Here is a 19,404-nt window from a genome sequence, read left to right as displayed (position 1 = left end):
TCTTTAAAGCTTGGGATGCTACCCTTCCTACAGGAACCCTCTTGACAGCATAGAGAAATCTGGCTCGTTTTCTTCTATGCTTAGGCAGCATTTATGAAGTGCTAGGTCAATGAGCAACTAAAGGATGGCTGAACACTTAACACATTTACAGTAACTGATGGTGAAAATATTTCTTCCTTTGGACAGGTGTGTGCAAAGGTCTTTTCACTTAAATAATAAGGCATATCTGCACAAAGAAAATAGAAACAGTCTCGCAACCCTAAACATGATTTAACGTGGGGCTGTTGAAGGAACATAAAAAAGGATTTCCTTTCTGCCTTTTCAATTCCTCACTGCAGTGTTTAAATCAGACTGTGCTACTGTCATATTAATGGGTCTGAGCAGCTCCACGGGCTGGAAGCTAGCACAAATGTTTTCATTTTCAGTCTGCTGGCGTGAATCAGCACAAGTCAGCAATGACTGGAAGTCTACTCGGCAGACATTTAATGCAGTAATGGTTGTTGGTGCTACCTCTAGAAGATAGATCTCCTCCTCACAAAAAATGCCTTGATGATTAGCATCTTTGCTCTCGGCTAGAGCAGGCACACTGTAGGAAGGGAGAGCATGAGGGCGTAATGAATCCAGCTCCCCATCTGAGACACACACTCCTCAGAACAAACTGGACACAACTGAGGGTTAAGCTTTAAAAACATTTGTTCTGTATGGAAGGTCTTAAAGCTATGCACCAGCATTACCCACCAGCTTGTCACTCTTAAAACCCCACATCACCACTGAAGTTACAAAAGCCATGTAAGGCAGCTTTTCCTTGGTGCCCTGGGGGAACCGGGCACCCCAAGAAAGTACCATGAATGATTCACAGACTGCGTGCATCTGGAGATACAGATGCCACACGCTTACTGCACACTGGCCAGTCTTCACTAGTGGCAACTCCAAACTAGGTTTAGCTTTCTCTACTCTCCCTCTGTTTGTACAAAGCACAAGATCACATCCACTACTGCTGCCATAACTCTTACCCAGAGGAGTCTGAACCAAGCAAATTTGGACTTCACGGGGCAAATCTCTCTGACTGTTCAATATAATAAATACTTTGACTGAAATGAAAGCATTGGTGTTGCTTATAAACAACATTTTAGTATTTTTCCTAAGCAATCAAAAATATCTTTCAGACAAATACATATTGCGTTTGATTGTGTACTTTCTCTGTATAGAACTTAAAAAATGAGAACCTGTAGCAGAATCTGAAAAAAACAGAGACAGAAATTAATAATCCAGGAAACTTCCTACACACTATACATGGACCAAACTGAAAAATGCATATGAATTAAAAGAGAATTGCAACTGTAACATTCATCACAGACAAAAGAAATGTTAGATCACAGACATAAATGTTAGTCACCACTCTACCATTTGTAGACACAAGAATCTACAAGAAATAGGGAAAAAATGGAGCAGCACTGCTGTTTCCTACTGATGTGCAGGCATCTTTCAGCACTGTAGCAAATGCACACACCTAGTTTTGCATTACACTACAGGCATTCTGCATTTTTGGACACACAGATTTGAAAGCAAACATTCAATATCAGTGTGAGTACTTTTTTGTTAAAGGCCACTGCCAGCTTGGTTTTTGGTACTTGAAAAAGTATGCTTTAACTTTTCTTGACTGGAAATCTTTTAATTAGAAAGTTCTTAACATAGATTTTTTTTTAGTTATATAAGAAATACCTTTTTTTGTTTTCTGAGAAAAGCTAAATTATTACATAAAAGTCTGTGCAGTGCACTAATAAAAGGTAAATGACTGAACGCTTCTGTTAACTTCTTCAAGTTGGAGTAAACCCAGATAAAAGTAAAATTTTAAACCATTTTTCAGACAGAAATGTAATTTGGAAGTTGACAGTGTCCCTTGGTGACACACAGTTGTTTGCACAACATTAACTGTCTGCAGTGAAGTTTACTGAAGAACTGCATGATGCTGCAGGTTTTCTCTCTAATTTTGTAGGGAAATCTGGCCAAGTCCTTTGCTGAGCCAGCTGTATGAATTCCCACAATCTGCATGAGCTAGCTACATTTGTCAGCTGACTGCAATGTACATTAGGTAATTTTATATACTTTTTTGCTTGCACAGTTAATATACAATTTACTGCCCAGTGACTCGCTGTGCCAAATTCATCTGTAGTGTAAAGAAATCAAAAGGCGGCAGCACAGGAGGTGAAGCTGGCCCACCAGGCTTAGCTAACAGCAAAGGAGAGCAACTCTGCATTTTGAGATGGGGCAGTGATTGTACAAGAGATAGATGAGATGGAGTTGGAGGGAAAGGGTGTCTTTAAAAGAGCCCTTCCTTCCTTCGCCACAAAACTAATCTGTCTGATACAGAGGGTCTTTACCTCCGGCTTGTACAGAAACTCTGAAGATTAAGCTTCTGCCTTTTGGATATCTCTCATAAGACCAAACACTTATTGAAATCTTTCCCAGAAAGAACACCTTGTACCCAATCTGTAATTTATAACCTCTCTGGTTTGAGTCACTCCACAGAGGCCTTAGCTCATTCACTACTTAAACGAATCTTCTTTTGCCATCTTCTGGTGTGCTTGTCCTGAGATACTGCATTAGCTGTTCTAGTGCACGCTATCCTCAGGCCACCGGACCATGGAGGAACGTGTTAGCACCTTTAAATGGAGATATCTTTCTGTTCCCAGTGCATAGGCATCCTCCTCACGTGGTTTCTCTTCAATCAAGGCTCTGAAAGGAAACGTGTAACCACTGACCTCACCTCACATATTACCCAGTACAAAACACTCCCCATGTACTATACTCAGTAACTGCTGTGGCTCTATTAGCACATGTGGTTACATAGAAATAATTAACTGCAAAAGCTTGGTGACACTAACAGACATGAACACAGTACATTCTTTTTCACTGACTACCACTAATACTCTATTATGATATCATATAGTATCCGAATGCAACTTTGCATAAACATTGCAGTTATATTTGTTCTTATGTTCTCCCATAATATTTGTTCTTAGAATATGGAGAAAAATAATGAATTTTAAACTGACAACTCTGGATAGATTTGACTGGGCTTTTCAGGAATAGAAATAGCTTATTAGAGACATAGTATACTACCATAAGGTAAATGCAGATTGGATAGAAAACTGGTCTTAAGCAACCTTGCATCAGAAGTTCCCTCTGGGCATGATTACACTAGCGCTAATTCGTATCTTTGAAATGCACTGTGTAGAAGGTGCTGGACTGTAACTATCAAGTGATGAAAGCACAGATGAAGCACTGATAGAGCACACCATATAAGTCAAGTATATTCTTGGAAATGAAATGGGCAGACGGGCATTCCAGGAAGGTGTCTAGCTAAATTCCTAGACCTCTACAAAATCATTTTCCCTGGTAACCACTTTTTTTGTGGAGCAAGAAAAGTGGCTAGAAAAGAAATTTCACAGTATATTAAATATTAAATTTTTTACACACTAGCAAAGAAGGAAGCTTAAATTTACCTTTATAAAGTATATTAGCATATAAATTTCATATCTTTGTTCCTAGATCCCCCCTAATCACTCCCATTAAAAATCAAAACATACACAGCCAGCAATGCAGTGCATTTATGCACCATGAGATAAGTTGTGTGTACATGGAGTGAAAGCAAACATCCAGAAAAGAAGCCACAGCTTATGGAAGAATTATAGAATTAATAGAAGATTATTATCTTTCTGCTCTGCTGTTTGAAGCTCACAGAAAATGTAACAGAAGGAACATAACCAATTTCTCTAATATAAAATTATGCATTTGTTATGAAAAATCTATATGGGAAGGACATTATTTTCTCTTAGTTCTGTCATTTGCGATGTTTTTCCTTTTTAACAGAACCCTAATAGTAGGGTCTTCCTTAGTAGGTTTTATTCCTTCCAAGGATTGCTATTAATAAGTGTCAGACTACTATGAACACTTCCTTTTAACATATAGCATGAGGAAAGTCTTGGTTGGTTTTTTTTTTTCCTTCTTAGAAGTGAAAACCTAAAATGTACTTGTGAGCCACAGCTAATGAAACAAATTCTTCATCAGCTAGGACCCCAGACTTACTCTACTTAATTTGAGAACCCATTTCTTGGACATAGATGCAGGAAAAAAGTTGCAAGTCTGTGACTGCCTAACTTTTAAGCACATCGGAAGTCTTCATTACTCCCAGGGAAACACTCAAAGTGCTGAAAGCTAGCAGAATGCCTGAGTGCTTGGCTGACTGAAGCACATACAGAGCAATGCAAACAACTAATATCAAAGAACTCAATTCTTGCACGCAGTCTCATCAATCTTAGTGGAAAAACAGAACTGAACAACAGCTACAGAATCAAATACTTGTGGCAATGTGATAAGACTATTAAAATACAAGCAGACTCCAATCCACTTACCAAAACACTGTGACATTCCCCATCTTCCTTTTCTCAGCCAACTATTACCAAGGCTGAATTTGCCCTCTTGATAGGGTGTAACCCCGGCCTTGCCTTGCTGTTGGTACTGGGGTTTTCCCCCCAGTGTCTTTCTCTTCTCTTCTGTCTTAACATCTGGGTAACACTTGGTGCACAGACAAATCATAGTGATGTATGTAAACAGAGACAAACATACACAATCATCACCACTAGTAAATCCTGTTCAAATACTTGGAAAAAAGCAAAAAGAGCTGATGTGCACTTCACTTGAATATTTTAATATGGAAAGTCACAGACAGTGACAGAAAATATAAAATTAACAGAGTGCAATAAATTATTTTAAGGCTTGTGGCTATAACTCAAGTGTAGAGAGAGCAGGAATATGCTGTGAGAGTAGCTACTTAATTTTGTTGGCAGCTGTTCTGCCGGCATTTGCCAGCTGCTGGCATGTTTGTCCCCTTCATTTTAACCAAGCAGAAAGCCAGTGCCTGTTTAACTCCAACATGATAGGACTCTAATTCCTTGCAATGCCTTTATAGTACCAGCTTTTAATCAGTCATATTCTTCCAAAACATGCAGATTTTGTGCTGAAAGTTTTCAATTTTTTAACAAGTCTTTTACAACTTTGTATTATTTGTTCTCTGAGTTGAAGCCTTTCTGAAGACTTATGTATCCACACTTACAACTAATGGGAACCAAACTACAGAATAAACAATAAACATCCAAACTTAGGGCATGGTACTTGCTATGGAAACAACCTTTTCTGAACACCAGAAACCCTGAATCCTTGCTTTGAGGAAAAAGGCACTTACTGAAGGACTAACCAATCCTCAGCAGTTGCCTGTTATATCCAAGCAAACTAATTAAACCTGCTGATCTCTGGAAAATCATCCTGGCATGAATAGTCACAGACTGCAAAATCTCACTGTAACACACAATCTTATCAACAAATAATTCCAGACAAAGACAGCTGACTCATGGTATTGGGAATCAGATGGCAAAAAAATCCTCTGAAGGCACCAAAAGAGTAAATAAAATTAAAATGGATGAAAACAAAATAATTTCTGTGATCTGCAATTCTTTGCAATATTTCGTAACCTCTTGAAAAATCAAAGTTTTTGATTTGGATGAGAAAAAAATTAAACCGTCTGTTTTTCCTCTGATGAGACACATTTCAACACAAACAGATGTGTGGTTGCTTATTAAACCAACCTGGCACAAGGCCAACCCCAGCAAACCCAGTAGGGAAGGTACACCTTCATTATCTTCCAGATCTGTGGTCTTTGAAGCACATCCAGTTGCTCTGTGGAGCCACCTCTGTTGCTTTAACCCAGTCAAGGACCCTGAGCTGCCAAATGAACCAATATCCAAAAATCTACCCTCCTCTGTGCACTGTTCATGGCTGCCTCGTGGCCTCATTTTTCTTTAGTCTAAATTCAAACCATAATCAAATAGGAGAAGGAAGATACTTTAGAAGACAGAAACAGATAATAAAGTGAGTGGTAAGAGGGTTATAAAAAAATGAGAACAGCAAATAGACAAAGAAAAGTAGTTCCAAATACCTAATACAGAGAGAAGGAGAAAAGCCAGCGCAGATCCAAAATGAGAATGGTGAGTCAGGCAACCAGTTTTGGCTCTGTGAAGTATTTCTGTTATTGTTTCCCTGCAAAATGCTTCTGAACCAATTCATCCCTTATGTGGGTACTCTGTCTCAGTAGAACTGAAACAACTAATTTCTTCCTTGAGACAGATGAGTACTGGCCTTGACGATCTGTCTATACTGCCACAAAAAACCAAAAACTGTCAGCATATGAATTGAACTATGAAAGGGATACAGGAGCAAGGCACTGCATCAGGGTTTGAGAAGAGTGGTTGGTGGTGTAAGTGAATGAAAATAGAACTTGAGACTATACCCCAGCAGAAGGAAATTGAGGACCACAGGAGAAGATTTTTGTGAAACAAGCTCCAGAAAGCAATTAAGATCAGGTGAGCGTGCATGTGCAGCCATGCTGCTAGCAGCAGAGTTACAAGCTGATCCTGTTGGGAAGCTCAGGATTACAGGGAGCTCCAGAGTGCTAATCCCCACTGAAGGAAGATTCTGGGGGAGAGGGGAAAGTATTTCTTTACAGGAAATAGACTTCAACTAGCAAACCTGAGTCTTCGAGAATTAGGGTGTGCAGTTCACAAAGGAAAGACTCTGCAAAATTTTGTAATTGTTTAGATTTTTTTTTCAGTCAGTTTACATGTATTCTACAATCCACAATCACCATCAAAGGATGGGGAAAGTAATCATATTTATTTGTGTAACTGCAGCACCAGAAGGCTAGGATCAAAGCAGTCTTGAGACCCCTGCCTGTTATCAAGGAATCCTTTCAGAAAGTACCCACTGACAGTCTGGCAACACCAGCTAGAAAATCCCTGTAACGAGTAGAAATACAAAGTGATATTTGTAAATAAATGTATTTCATTAATAGAACCATGGAAATAAGCAGTGGTGTCATATGGTGAGTATGAATTCAACACAAGTGATCTATCAAATAATTTGCAGATATCACAGCTCCCTTTTTATTTTGATTGGGTTTTTTTTAACCTTTTTTTTTTGTCACCTAAATTTACCACAGAGTGAAGACTTTAACATCTGTTTGGATGATAATACTTTCTCCTGTGGAACTAGAAAAAAATAACATTTAAGTCCAAGCTGTCTTCCAACTTAACAAACATAAAATGTTTTTTTGTGACAAGTAACACATTATAACCTGGAAAAATAGCCTTTAAAATATTTTGGGAGATTTCAGGAGTAGTCTAAGTGTCTCAATACCAGTGACTTATTTTTGGAATAAAGTTGAAAACTATAACAGATTATCCCAACTTGGTCATTGTTATATCATGACTACAGCCTTTTCCAATGCATACATTCATACAAATTTTTGCAAAGAAATTCACCATGTGTTTCATTCTCGTACTGTGTCTATATGCAGCAACCTAGAACATCAAAACTACCTACATAAATTGTGAGAGGGGACGATTCCATTCTTAAAAGAGATCTTTTTGTAAAAAAAACACAACAAGAAACCTGTGGATCTTTATTCCTGAAGAATATATCTTATTCCTATACCTTATACCCAGTGACACCGATAAGATTTCTGTGAGAACAAATGGATGAAGCTAGTCCTGCCCTGTGCCTGTAGTGCTTCAGAGATTATTATTTCTTTTTGTAGTTTTCCAATTACAATTTGTAAGACAGTCTCTTCGATATTTCCTTGACAATTCTAGGCAACTGACAAACAGCGCTAATCTAAACAAGATTTTTTTAGTTTGCTCAGTAGGAGTGGCAACTGTTAATTTTTTTCTTTTTTTTTTTTCTTGAAGTATACTGTACTACATTTATTCACAGTCAGATTACTGTTAAACTCTTGCTAATTCCAGTGACAGCATAAAAATACTTTGCAGTTCTGTATGTAGTGAAAGACTTTGATTATACATACCTCTGAAAAGAAAACAGACAGGATGACTAGGCTGATCCAGTGAATTATTCCTGCAAACTGTGAAGCACTTGAAACTGCAATTAACACAATACAATGAAGCATCATTATAGTAGCAGAATGCAACTTACATTTAATATAAGTAGTACTGCTACAACTTACATATGGGTGAAGCTTGCTTTCTTAAATTTTGTAATGGAAGTATCAGAAAGGGGATGGGATGTGATTGGATGTAATGGGACGTGGAACTCCAGTCCTGTCAGCTGCTCACCCTAATTCAGGCCAGCATCTTAGCAGCCGCAACAGCTGTTCATTGGACCTTTTACAGATAATACTGCTGGTAAGCACTGACATACACATTTTAGGTCTTTGATGCTCTGTCACTGCTCCACACTCTCACTCCATGCATTGCTTTAGTACAAGATGTGTGACTAAATCCTGTATACCTAAAAATCCAGAGTTAAAATTCTGTAAGGAAAACAGAATGCTCTACTATCCCCACATTATTCCTTGTATTCAGTCTTTGACAATTCAGCCCAGAAGATCATTAATTATCTGGAACAGGTGCTTAAAAACTAGTGCTCAAACTGGGCTTCAAAATACATTTCTATCATCTAAAGAAATAACCTAGATAGGTAGACTTTTGTACAGCTCTCCGGATGTGGCATGAACAGCCATGACTGGCTCAAAATCCCATTCCTCTCAGAGTCAAGTTTGACTCTAGGAAAACCATAGTGAGAGAAGCAACAGAAAGAACCAATGCCATTGTTAATTGTTAATAAGATCAAATCTTAATATATTAATTTTAAGGAGTTTGTGAAATATCAGCAATTCTGATTTGTACAGCAAACATAATGTGACTATTTTTGTACAGTCTATTTCAGGAAATGGGGCTGTCATACGGACAGCTTTGTCTTTAAGCAAGTTTCTATGAGAACACTCAAGAAAGTTACAGTAAATGAAATAAAATTCCAGTTTAAGTAATTGTTTAAGACACACAGTTTCCTTTGTAAGCACTCTTTTTCAGAAAGACAGTGACCATTAAAATAACTTACATTCACTTCATTTCAAACTCCTCCATGAAAATAAGTTTGTAAAGGGTAAGTTAAAATCGTAAATTATGAAACTCTGGATTCTACAGACTAACTTCCCATATAGGTACTCCTTATGCATGCAGATTGTTAAGGTAGTTATTCCACTTTCAAAGTGGAATGACTTTGAACAAAAGTCCTTTCAGGAATTCACTAGCAGGAACACTCAGGAAAACTTATTTGAATTCATTAAAAGTATGATTTTACAGAGTACTACAGCCTTGCACGGACACTCACTGGTGTGTGCACCAGTTTTGATTCAAATTATTTTGCTTGCAAGTAAAATGAAGTAAACTCAGACAAATTAGTTTGCTGCAAGACTACATAAGAAGCTCCATGATATGGGTTGTCTTTATGGGCTTAAATGAATCTCTTGAAATCTGGAGGATTCCTTAGAAAGTAAGTTCAACTGAAATTCTGTGATCAAAGTTCCCTTCATTGGTGACAAAACAAAGCAGAAAGCTTAAAGGGTCCAGTATCTGAACTGCTGGCAACTCCTACTCTGAAGGTCACATGCTTTCAAATTTGAAATATAAGGGAATGAAGAGAAAAAATTCTTTCTTTACTTCAGGGTGTTTGTGAGTCTACCATCCCTACAGCAGACAGATTAAAGTAGTCTGTGCAGTCTTGCAGTTTCAAAGAATTGCTGTGTAACAGCAAAGTTTAAGGCAATCGATGACTGTCTGCATAAAGATGCAAGACTGTGGCAGAATTAACTAAGTCTCAAGAATATATAGGGTATGCACTAAATAAAGCATCTTATTTTAAAATTAGAAGTGATTAAAATAGGAAGGGGAGGGAAAGGGATGTAGGAAGAAATCAGGATACAAAGAAAACTGTTAGTATGGGCTGCCACTGGAACTCTCACAGCTGGGGCTTGATGAGAGAGGGTTTGCTGTGGTGCAGCAGAGGAACTACTTAAAGATGAAACAAACGGGCAAAATATAATATATATAACTTTCCCAAAACACTGACTTTATAGGGTTGCATAAAGAACAAGAAATGGAAACCATTTGTAAGCTATTTTTCAAACAGCTGTCGATTGACATACAGGGCTCCAGCTGCCCCTTAGTGGACAAAAAAAGATATAGCAACCATGAATTTGGAAAGAAAATCAATTTCTGATGCTGCACTAACTGTAGCAGACTGCTGGACGCGCTGGCAGACAGCGTGCAATTAAATTGCCAGTAAAACAGTGAATTTGAAAAAGCCTTCCAAGCAAGCAGCTTTTGTACAAGAGCTGAATCAGTAGCCCATACACTGAATCTGGATATTTGCCTCTTCCAAAACACTCCCTTTCAAAAATGCAGTGAAAAGCTACAAAAACGGGAGAAGAGTCTTCTCCAAGAGGTGCTCATCCCTGCTCTGTGGTGGTTCGGATACATCACTGAGATTCAGTTTGAGGCAAAGCACCTAAGCTTATCAGCTTCTACTTTTATCTGGAATAGAATTTCACATTTGTTGAACTTGTAACCTTTTTTCCCCAAAATTGTAGCTAAAAGACAAAAAGTTCTGCTTTATTTCACATTTTGCTTGTCTGGTGCTATGGGCAAGAAGTGAATGCAAATCCAGTTGCTTTTTAGTCATGAAGAAGATAGTTCAGCATAAAATACGGAGTACAGCTGACCTCAGTCTACCTCCTCCCCCTTTCCCATCTCCTCAAAATGTATACCCAGGAGGGGAGGGATGAAGAATACATCCTGACAAACCCTGAGAGGCCATTATAGAAGCTTGTACTACCACTGCATGCTTTCGGTGGACGTTGTTCTTGATGATGATTTCCTGGCAGATAAAAACTATACTGCTTCTGCAAGGAGCAGACAGCAGATGCTCATTGCGTGGCTTGGGCAAGCCCTGGACCCATTCTTACTGAGGCACTGCTGCACCACAGTGTGCGTTTTTCTTTGCATAGCTATGCATGTACTCAGACAGGGCCCTGAACCCGCAACCAAATGGACAGGAGTGGAGCATTTCAGCTTCACAGTTTTCAGGAAGGCCTGATGCCTTTTACAGACACACCTGCTGTAGCTGATTGCAGAAGGAGGGCAATACTAAGATGATTTCCTGAGTTGCTTTCCCCCAAAACTACTGAAGACAAGGAAGGGACAGCATGGTCCATATTTCTGAGGAGTGGGGGTTGGAACCTGCCATGACCCTCTTTTTTTGAAATGAGGTGCAAGTGACTTAATATACATCTATTTCTGCATTTGCAAAACATCACAAGGTATTGAGATGTTATTTTGTTAATGCATGTGAAGAGCTTTGAAGATAGGACTAAAAAAGCTGATTATAGGACAGAGACCTATAATAAAAGACCTATTATATGTCCTCTGCTTTCTGGGGTTTCTAATTCCAGCATTAATATGCTTTGTGCTAAAATACCCTAAAAGGTGTCTGTCCTTTTCATGTGTGTGACCTACACATTTGCAAATGTGGTCTCCATCACTGATCCTGACAGTTTTGTGTATGGGAGAAGTGCACAGTGCAACCAATGACTGCACTAAAAGTATGAGAGGAAAATTATGCTCTCAAAATGTCACAGCCAAAGAAAGCACCTTTTTTTTTTTCTTCAAAAAAAAAAAAGGAGGCTTCCTAAGTAATTACAGTCTATAATGTGGATTAGCGTTGTTATTATGAACAAAATTGGCAGTGATGTGCTGTAACATATCCTAATGCATTGGTTGATTTCATATAGAATAAGGATCATTTAAAACTGTAATTACATTTCTGAAAAACATAATTATGGCCTAATGGCTTTTCAAAACCTTAACGTAAGTGACACACATTCTTCATATGTCCCAACTGCAATACTTACACGAGCCCCACCAAGATAGCATTTATCTGATTTAAAACAAAATAGAAGGTATTCAACTTAACAAAGGCAAGAAGCCTGATGGGTTGATTCATTAGTTAAAATGTAAAGTAGCAACACAGAGTGGAATGAGTCCTTTCTCAGGTGCTGAGAAAATCCATACAGGCAGGGGCAGCCTCTGAACAGTGAAATCACCTGGCTCAACCAAACACCTATAGGTTCATGCATAAGGTGTAAGCTGAAGAGCTTTTAAGAGTATCACATGCACTAGACACATAGAGGAGGAATGATCCCTAAAATAAAGCCTTCTTTAGAAAATTCTTCAGAAAATACATGGTAAGAAAGCAGATGCTTCCAGAGGAGAGTCTCCAAAACTGTGTTAAAAATCTAAGATAAATCAACAGAAACAGTTTTTAAACTCTGGCTCTACAGGAAGTGACAATTCTCTACATAAACATAAAGATGTGGCACCTCAATAAATATTGTTGAAAGCGGCTTCTTCATTCAGTTTTTAAGGACTTACACCCATAATTAGCATTCCTGACTTTTTTTGAAAGCAGCAGACTTGTCCAAATTCTGGGCTTCCTTATCCAAAATGGTAAGTCACCAGAGACTACAGAAAATAACAACTGTAATGGAGTAATCTTAATAGAATTGCAATACCTAAATCTTTACAGTGAAATCTAACTCCACTAATATCAATTGACAAATCACAAAAATAAAAGGACTTCAACAGAATAAAAAGTTCATTTGCTCAGTTTAAAGTTGCCATAGAATATATCAGACCATGACTCTTTCATGCAATGTATTCTTGCATTTATGGGATTGTCTGAACCCCGCTACTGCCATTTCAACATATCTGAGATTGTATGGAGATGCTAGAGGCTGCTCTTCAACATTTAGCATAGGGAAAAATGTAGCTGGTATTTGTGTTCATGTCAGTTTTGTATCATAAAAGCAAAAAAAAGGGGGGGGAAATGGAGGAAAAGAGCAGTAGGGAAAAAAAAAATGATGAATTAGGAAGCAAAACAGCAGCATTAAAATTTCCATTGTGGAACCTGCATAGAGTGAATTCAGATAAAGAAAAACTCCATTTAAGCTATTATTTGACTCCCAGTGTATTAGCAAAGTAGAATGAAAATCTGTATAATTTCAGCGCATTACAAGATAGAAAACTGTAATTTCAATTCCTACCCACCTCAGTAGAAGTCAATTAATAATAGAGATAGCACCAAATACCCTAGCAAGTTCATCGCTTCTGTCTATCCACATGCATGTGAGAAGTATTAGAGATTAATGATCCACAAATGATCTTTCTTCTGTGTATATGGAGTGTGTCTGTAAAGGACAGAACTTCTCAAGTACTAATGACAATATGTGTGGATTTCTGCATGTACACTCTTGCTTGTATCCTTTGAAATTTTGTCCTATACTGAATTTGGTCAGCAACATAAGGAAGAGACTGACTTCACTATAGCAGGGTTCCACAAAAACACATTTCTTACCTAGCCTAGTAATCATTTAAATGGTAGGAGAAAAAAATCCCCACCATCCTCCCCCCTTCAAAAACCTCCCAGCAAGTTAAAGCCTTTATTTCATCAAAATTAAAAAAAATAAAAAATAAAAAAAAAATCCTCCTACTCACACTGGAGAAGCTTTATATCTATTAGGAGCTCCAGAGTCAGAAGAATCACCACCAATACTACACAGGCTACCAGGAAACTGTTGAGACTTGCACTGAGCAAAAATACCTGCCACACAGCTGCTCGTCTCCCACAGCACGGTTTTAGCCAGTTAGATCTAAGGAAATAAAATTAAAAGGAAAAACAAGAAAAGAAAAGAAGAAGTAGTGAAAGAGGAAGAGAGCTAAAGAGCAGTGAACTCAGAATTACAAGTTCTGCTGTTATGGATACACTCAGCAATAAGGTACAAAGACTCTGCAAAACTCACTTTTATTGGTTTCTTTACCAAGAAAAACACTTCACAAAAAACTTCACCCTGGGGATCTTTTGCGTCTCTCCAACCCTCTGAAGCATACTGGTGTTCAAGTGCCTTCCAATGCACTGAGTAACACAACCCTAATTATCATACATACCTTTCTACTTTCTTCCTGTCTTACTATTTTTCATGTGTTTTTATTTTGATATACATGCTGCATTCACTTCTTTCTTTCACTGCATTCACTGCATTCTGTGAGTACCATAGCAGGACTCTGCTATTAGGTTAGAAGCTAATGATGTTTTTTAAGAATTTCTCTGCTATTGAATTTTATGATCATGCACCTTCATCCCTGTTCTAGTCTGAGACAAATCAGACAAGAGCTGCCAAATTTGGTTTGCAACAATCAGTCCATGACATCACTGAAAAGAGCAATAGGAATCTAGAAAACACCAAAGAATAAGCTCAGTGACTCCACAGCTACACCTATACCAGCAAACATACACAGCCTGACAAAGCATCAAGCCACTGGCCAAGGCTGTCTATCTTGTCTATTTGTCTAACTCTCACCAATCTGTTTGTGGACCACGCCAAAATGGACTTTCCCAGAGTTTGGAGTAGCACAGTTTTGGGGACAGTATATGCCAGGGACTGCTCCCAAACCTAGTTTAGATGTGGTCACCTTGTTTTGGAGGAAAAAGAAGCTTTAGGCAAGATGAAGGGAGCTGTGAGGAGGCTACAAGGACCAGAACTCTGGAAGGAAGTTGATGAATCAGTAAATGTTGCACTAGTATCGTGCTAAAGCAGATACACATTTTCAAGTGGGTTGTTAAAAAATAATTTTTTTCTTTTGAAAATATTTGTCATAGGAGTAACAGTAGCATGGCGTTCGGAAGCATAAAGCCCATCCTGATACTTTTTTTTCTCCTAAAATCCCCCCACAGTTTCACTTTGATAGAGTATTGTATCATTTCTCATCATAGTGTTTTGTAATGTTCTTGTACCGGCCCACCTCTGAAAGTTCTGATGCTTGCCTGACACTTCATATTTTCAAAGCACTGTAAATACACATTAGCTAATAAAGAGCTGATGTAATTTATTAACTAGGGTTTAAGAAGCTGCAAGCATACAGAAGTGTGGTGCAGTAACCACACTGTCTGAGCTAAAATATCAATACACAGAAATCATAGAATCATTTAGGTTGGAAAAGACCTTTAAGATCATCAAGTCCAAGCATTAAATCAATGGTATACAAGAAGATATGATGATACTGATCAATTCCAAATAAACAGTTACAGTAAAGACAAGCTCTAGACTCAATAACTCATGTTATAATCAAACACTTGGAAAAACATCACAAAACATTCCCTGATATACTCACACTCAAAAATGAGGGAGAAAGTGATGCTAAGCAGTGTTCAGAGACTTGACACTTTCAAGCAGCTTCTCAGAATTAAGCTTATCAGCTAAATACTTGTACTCAGATTGCTTGATTACGCGACTGTAAAAGACCACCTCAATTGACTCTTAAAACTTCAGAGAAGATTTGACAAGTGTTACTATCAGGAACTTGCCCTTAGTTTAACTTTGTTATGGTTCTAGCCTGAATACAGAATGCACTAGATTTTAAATAGGTATTTTTAAAATATAAGGGAAAAAAGGCATTGAGATAGGGCCTTTTTGCAAACTTGATCTTTTAATGGATTTTATTTTACATCATCTCAAAACAGGATAACTTGTCTTTACTGTAACTGTTATTTTGGGGTTTGGGGTTTTTTTTGTTTTGTTTTTTTGTTTTTGGTTGGTTGGTTGGTTGGGTTTTTTTTTTAGATCTTTCTGAAAATAATGCTAGGGAATGGCCCTATTTAAATAGAGCAGTTTTTAGTTCTATTCTCTTCCTACATTTATCTTCCCTTTTCTAAAAGGACACGTTTTGCCAGCATTTTAATACTGCAGGGCAGTTTTTCCTCTTTCCTATTCTCAGAATGATCAGTAGAGGGCCTAAGTACATGCCTTTAAAAGATCTACGTAGTCGAGATTTTCAAATATACCAAATGTACCAGTAAGGATAAATCAACTGTGATACTCAGCACACATTACATATAGCCACAATAATGATTATTCAAGCTAATCATTACTTATAGAATGCTAAAGAACGTGGATTTATTCTGTCTGTGCAGTACTAATATTCCACCGATTCCAAAAAGCTTCTGAACAAAACTATCAGTTTACAATTGGAAAAGCAAACAACTTAAGAGGTCAAGTGCAGATCATCTGCATGTTTACACCTATATATCGCTCATAAAATACATGAAATCAATATAAATAGATTTCAAAGACACAAAAGTGTTTGAAATTTAAGCACTGAAAACCCACCTCCCGTTTCGTATCTTAATTTATTACACCAAGGTGCATTTGTTCAACACTTGTCCTGTGAATGCACAGTGATTAGCACCTTCACATCACTGCCTAGCAGACAGTGAATACACTGACATTAATAAGCACATTGTGCTCTAAAAGGAGCACTGGATGGTTTCTTTCCTGCGTGCTGCTTAGCTAGCTCATTCCCTGCTACTTCTACACTCCTGTATAGTAGAGTCCTGATATTGCCTTAGGTTGTTGTTTTTTGGGTTTTGGGGTTTTTTTACTTCTTACCTCTTGTAAAGGATAGACATAAATAATAAAAGAAACTATAATCCAACTAGAAATATATTTTAGATAAACCTGTTGTGCTAACCACACCGACTCCTAATACACAGATCTCCTCATCTCCTTCAACCCTGTAACCTGTATTAGTAGAGTAATATCTCTCCCTGCACATCCATTCAGCAGGTTAAGGGCTCATCCATTCAGCAGGTGAAAAATCCAGTATTTGAGAAAAACAAATCCCTACCAGAAGTAGTGTGGGTTTAAACTTACCTTCTAAATCCTGGCCATTTCCCCTGCAATGCTGCAAAGCTACACTAAGTTTAAAGCTCAGATTAGAAAATCAGTTACACAGACCTTTCAAAAAAATGAAAGTTAACTTACACAGCTCATAAACTTATGAAGAGATACATACTAACCATACACAAGTAAAACACCTTTTTCCCTCACTCCAGACAAAAAAACAAGTGTGCCCTATTTTGTTCAGAGAACAAGTACAACTTCTTTTGGTGTCCTGACTGTGCTGTCTGTAGATGCCATGCACTATATGGATACAAGTGAAGTACGACTTAGGACAACTTTACTGTGTGACTTCAAACAGGTTCATTAGGTACCTCAGTTACTCTGTCTCTACAACAGGAATATTATTTACCTTTCTTACAATGCCTGGATGAAGTAAAATAAATGTACTAGCACGGGAATTTCTTGGTTGATGGTGATAGAGGCCTGTAAAGTTTTGATATGAGACATTAAAATATATTTAGTGGATTTTTACCAGGCGTAATTCTTTTTAAAGATACTTTCACACATGGCTTTGTGGAAAACCAATCTGTCATCATCACTGCTAGTTTTATTAATAAACAGCTTGGAAAAAAGAACATAAGGCAAAACTGGGAAAGGTTTAACATTTATTTGGTAAGCAACCACTACAAACAATTTGTTCAAGCTGTTAACAGCTGTCACTGTTTCTATTTTCTGGTCTTGCAAACAAATACCCCAAAATTTGCATTATACCTTACCCTATCTTTTTTTTTTTTCCTTTGGCTAAACAGCAAGTGTTTGCATCTCACAAGATGGCTATGATCAGAAAACAGAAGGATGGATGAGATCCAAATCACTATCTGAAGCAGTAGAAGGGCCATGGTCAGGAAGTAACAGGAACACAGAAAGGCTAAGTAACAAGACAAAATCTGGCTGAGACAAAACAGACAGCAGAGCCTCACAGCAGGCTACAGGTAGCAGCTGGAGGTCTTGAGAAAGAGCTATCCACCCCTTTCCTGGACTTCTCCTACAAGCTTAGTTTAACTACAGAAGTTTAACTATTGAGAGCACCCTCATTCTTTTTTTCCTTAAAAGTGTTACTATTTCAAACCCCATGACATTTCTTGGACGACTGCTGGAAAACTCTGTTGCTCAAATGGCAAGAAAGATTCTCCCAGTTTTCTGCCTAAACTCACACGTAGCCAGTTTATACATACCTGCACTTGTGCCAATATTGTTCTTTAGCTTGATTAGTTCTTTTCCGTTGCTGGCATTTTGTCCATGATGCATTTATACAGAGCAATGGCATCCCCTCATTTAATTTAATTAAAGCCCATGCTTTTTGTAAAACTGACACTCAGTTTCTCTAACTGTCCTAGTAGTCTCTTCTGCACATGCATACAGACAACTAGAGCGGCACATAATATTTTGGAATAGGTTTAATTACATGAATGCTTCCCAGCACTATTTGAAGTACTTTATGCTTTCTAGGATCATTTGTGCCTTCTTTATAGATGTATATCACACCGTTTGCTCACAGACATCCTGTGATTACCTGCTATATTACTCCTCTCATTAGAAAATTGCTTATTAGGTTTTTCCTATTTATAAGGTCTTTAGTGAAATACTAACATCATGCTCAAAACCAACCTTTCAGAAACATAGGAACAGCATACTAGGTCAGAACAAAGGCTTGGTATCCTGTCTCCCATAGTGGCCATGACCAGATGTCTCAAGATGAGTAAGAACACAGCAAACATATAATACTTCCCCTTAAAACTCTCACAGCATCCAACTATTTTCAACTTGGTGACCTCCTGAGAGATGTGGTTTCTTGGATTCTACTTAGTAACCTTCAATGAATTTCTCTTCCACAAACTTGTCCAACCTCCCCTTAAGGCTAGATAAGCTATTAGCAGCCACACATCCTTCAGAAAGTAGTTCCACACATCTACCGCCCTCTGTGCAAAGAACAACCTCTTTTTGTTTCTTTTGGACCGAGACTGAATCTATTAATATACCCTAGCACCTGTACTGGGAGGTGTGTGGGGGTGTCAAACCTTGTTTTAACCTCTCCGTCACAAACTTTGTAATCTCAATCAAATCTCATGTCAGCCTTCTCTTTTCCAGATTGAAGAGTCCTAGCTTACATAGTAATCTCCAATGGAAGTCATATCACATCTTTGATCATTGTTTTCTTTTTAATTTTTTCCAGTTCTTTTGTATCTACCATATCCTTTTTGACAGGGACCAGAACTACACTCAGGTTCAAGACATGGGCAAAGCTTGGATATACAAAAAAGGCACAACAACGGCCTCTCTTTTATTCTCTGCTCCTTTTCCTAATGAATCCTAACATCTGATTTGCTTTTACACTGCTACTCAGCATTTAGCTGACCTTTTCATGGACTCTCCTTCCAGACTAATATTGCTCTTTTCCACATTTCTCCTTTGTCCTATTGCTTATCCATCTTTCAATTTTTGCACCAAGCCATATCTTCACCAACCTAGACAATTAATTACAGTATTAAGCCAGGTTAATTAGACTCATGTAACTTCCACTCTCCAATAAAGAGCTTTGCAAACAGTGGTCTGTGGGCTACAACTACTACACTTCGACCCACAAAAAGTACCTGTGAAAGGCAAGCTCTGTTGGAAAAATACAGAAAGATCTACAAACCAAAAAAAGTCTGAAAATCACTGAGCTAGAAAATTAATTCTTTTTTTCACTTACAGTAGCG

General features: G+C 37.9%; 1 protein-coding gene across 1 annotated transcript in view; it reads right to left on the bottom strand.

The window, feature by feature from the left end:
• Positions 1-19,404, bottom strand: part of TMEM266 (transmembrane protein 266) — an 88,793-nt gene that overhangs the window by 33,231 nt on the left and 36,158 nt on the right. The window contains exons 6-7 of the mRNA XM_072871454.1: positions 13,464-13,618; positions 7,919-7,992 (exon numbers count right to left, since the gene is read on the bottom strand). Coding sequence (XP_072727555.1) covers positions 7,919-7,992; positions 13,464-13,618 — 229 coding nt within the window. The remainder of the gene's footprint in view (positions 1-7,918; positions 7,993-13,463; positions 13,619-19,404) is intronic.

Source organism: Ciconia boyciana, chromosome 8, assembly GCF_034638445.1.
Source record: "Ciconia boyciana chromosome 8, ASM3463844v1, whole genome shotgun sequence".
Lineage (NCBI taxonomy): Eukaryota > Metazoa > Chordata > Aves > Ciconiiformes > Ciconiidae > Ciconia > Ciconia boyciana.
This window is presented reverse-complemented; position numbering and strand designations above follow the sequence as displayed.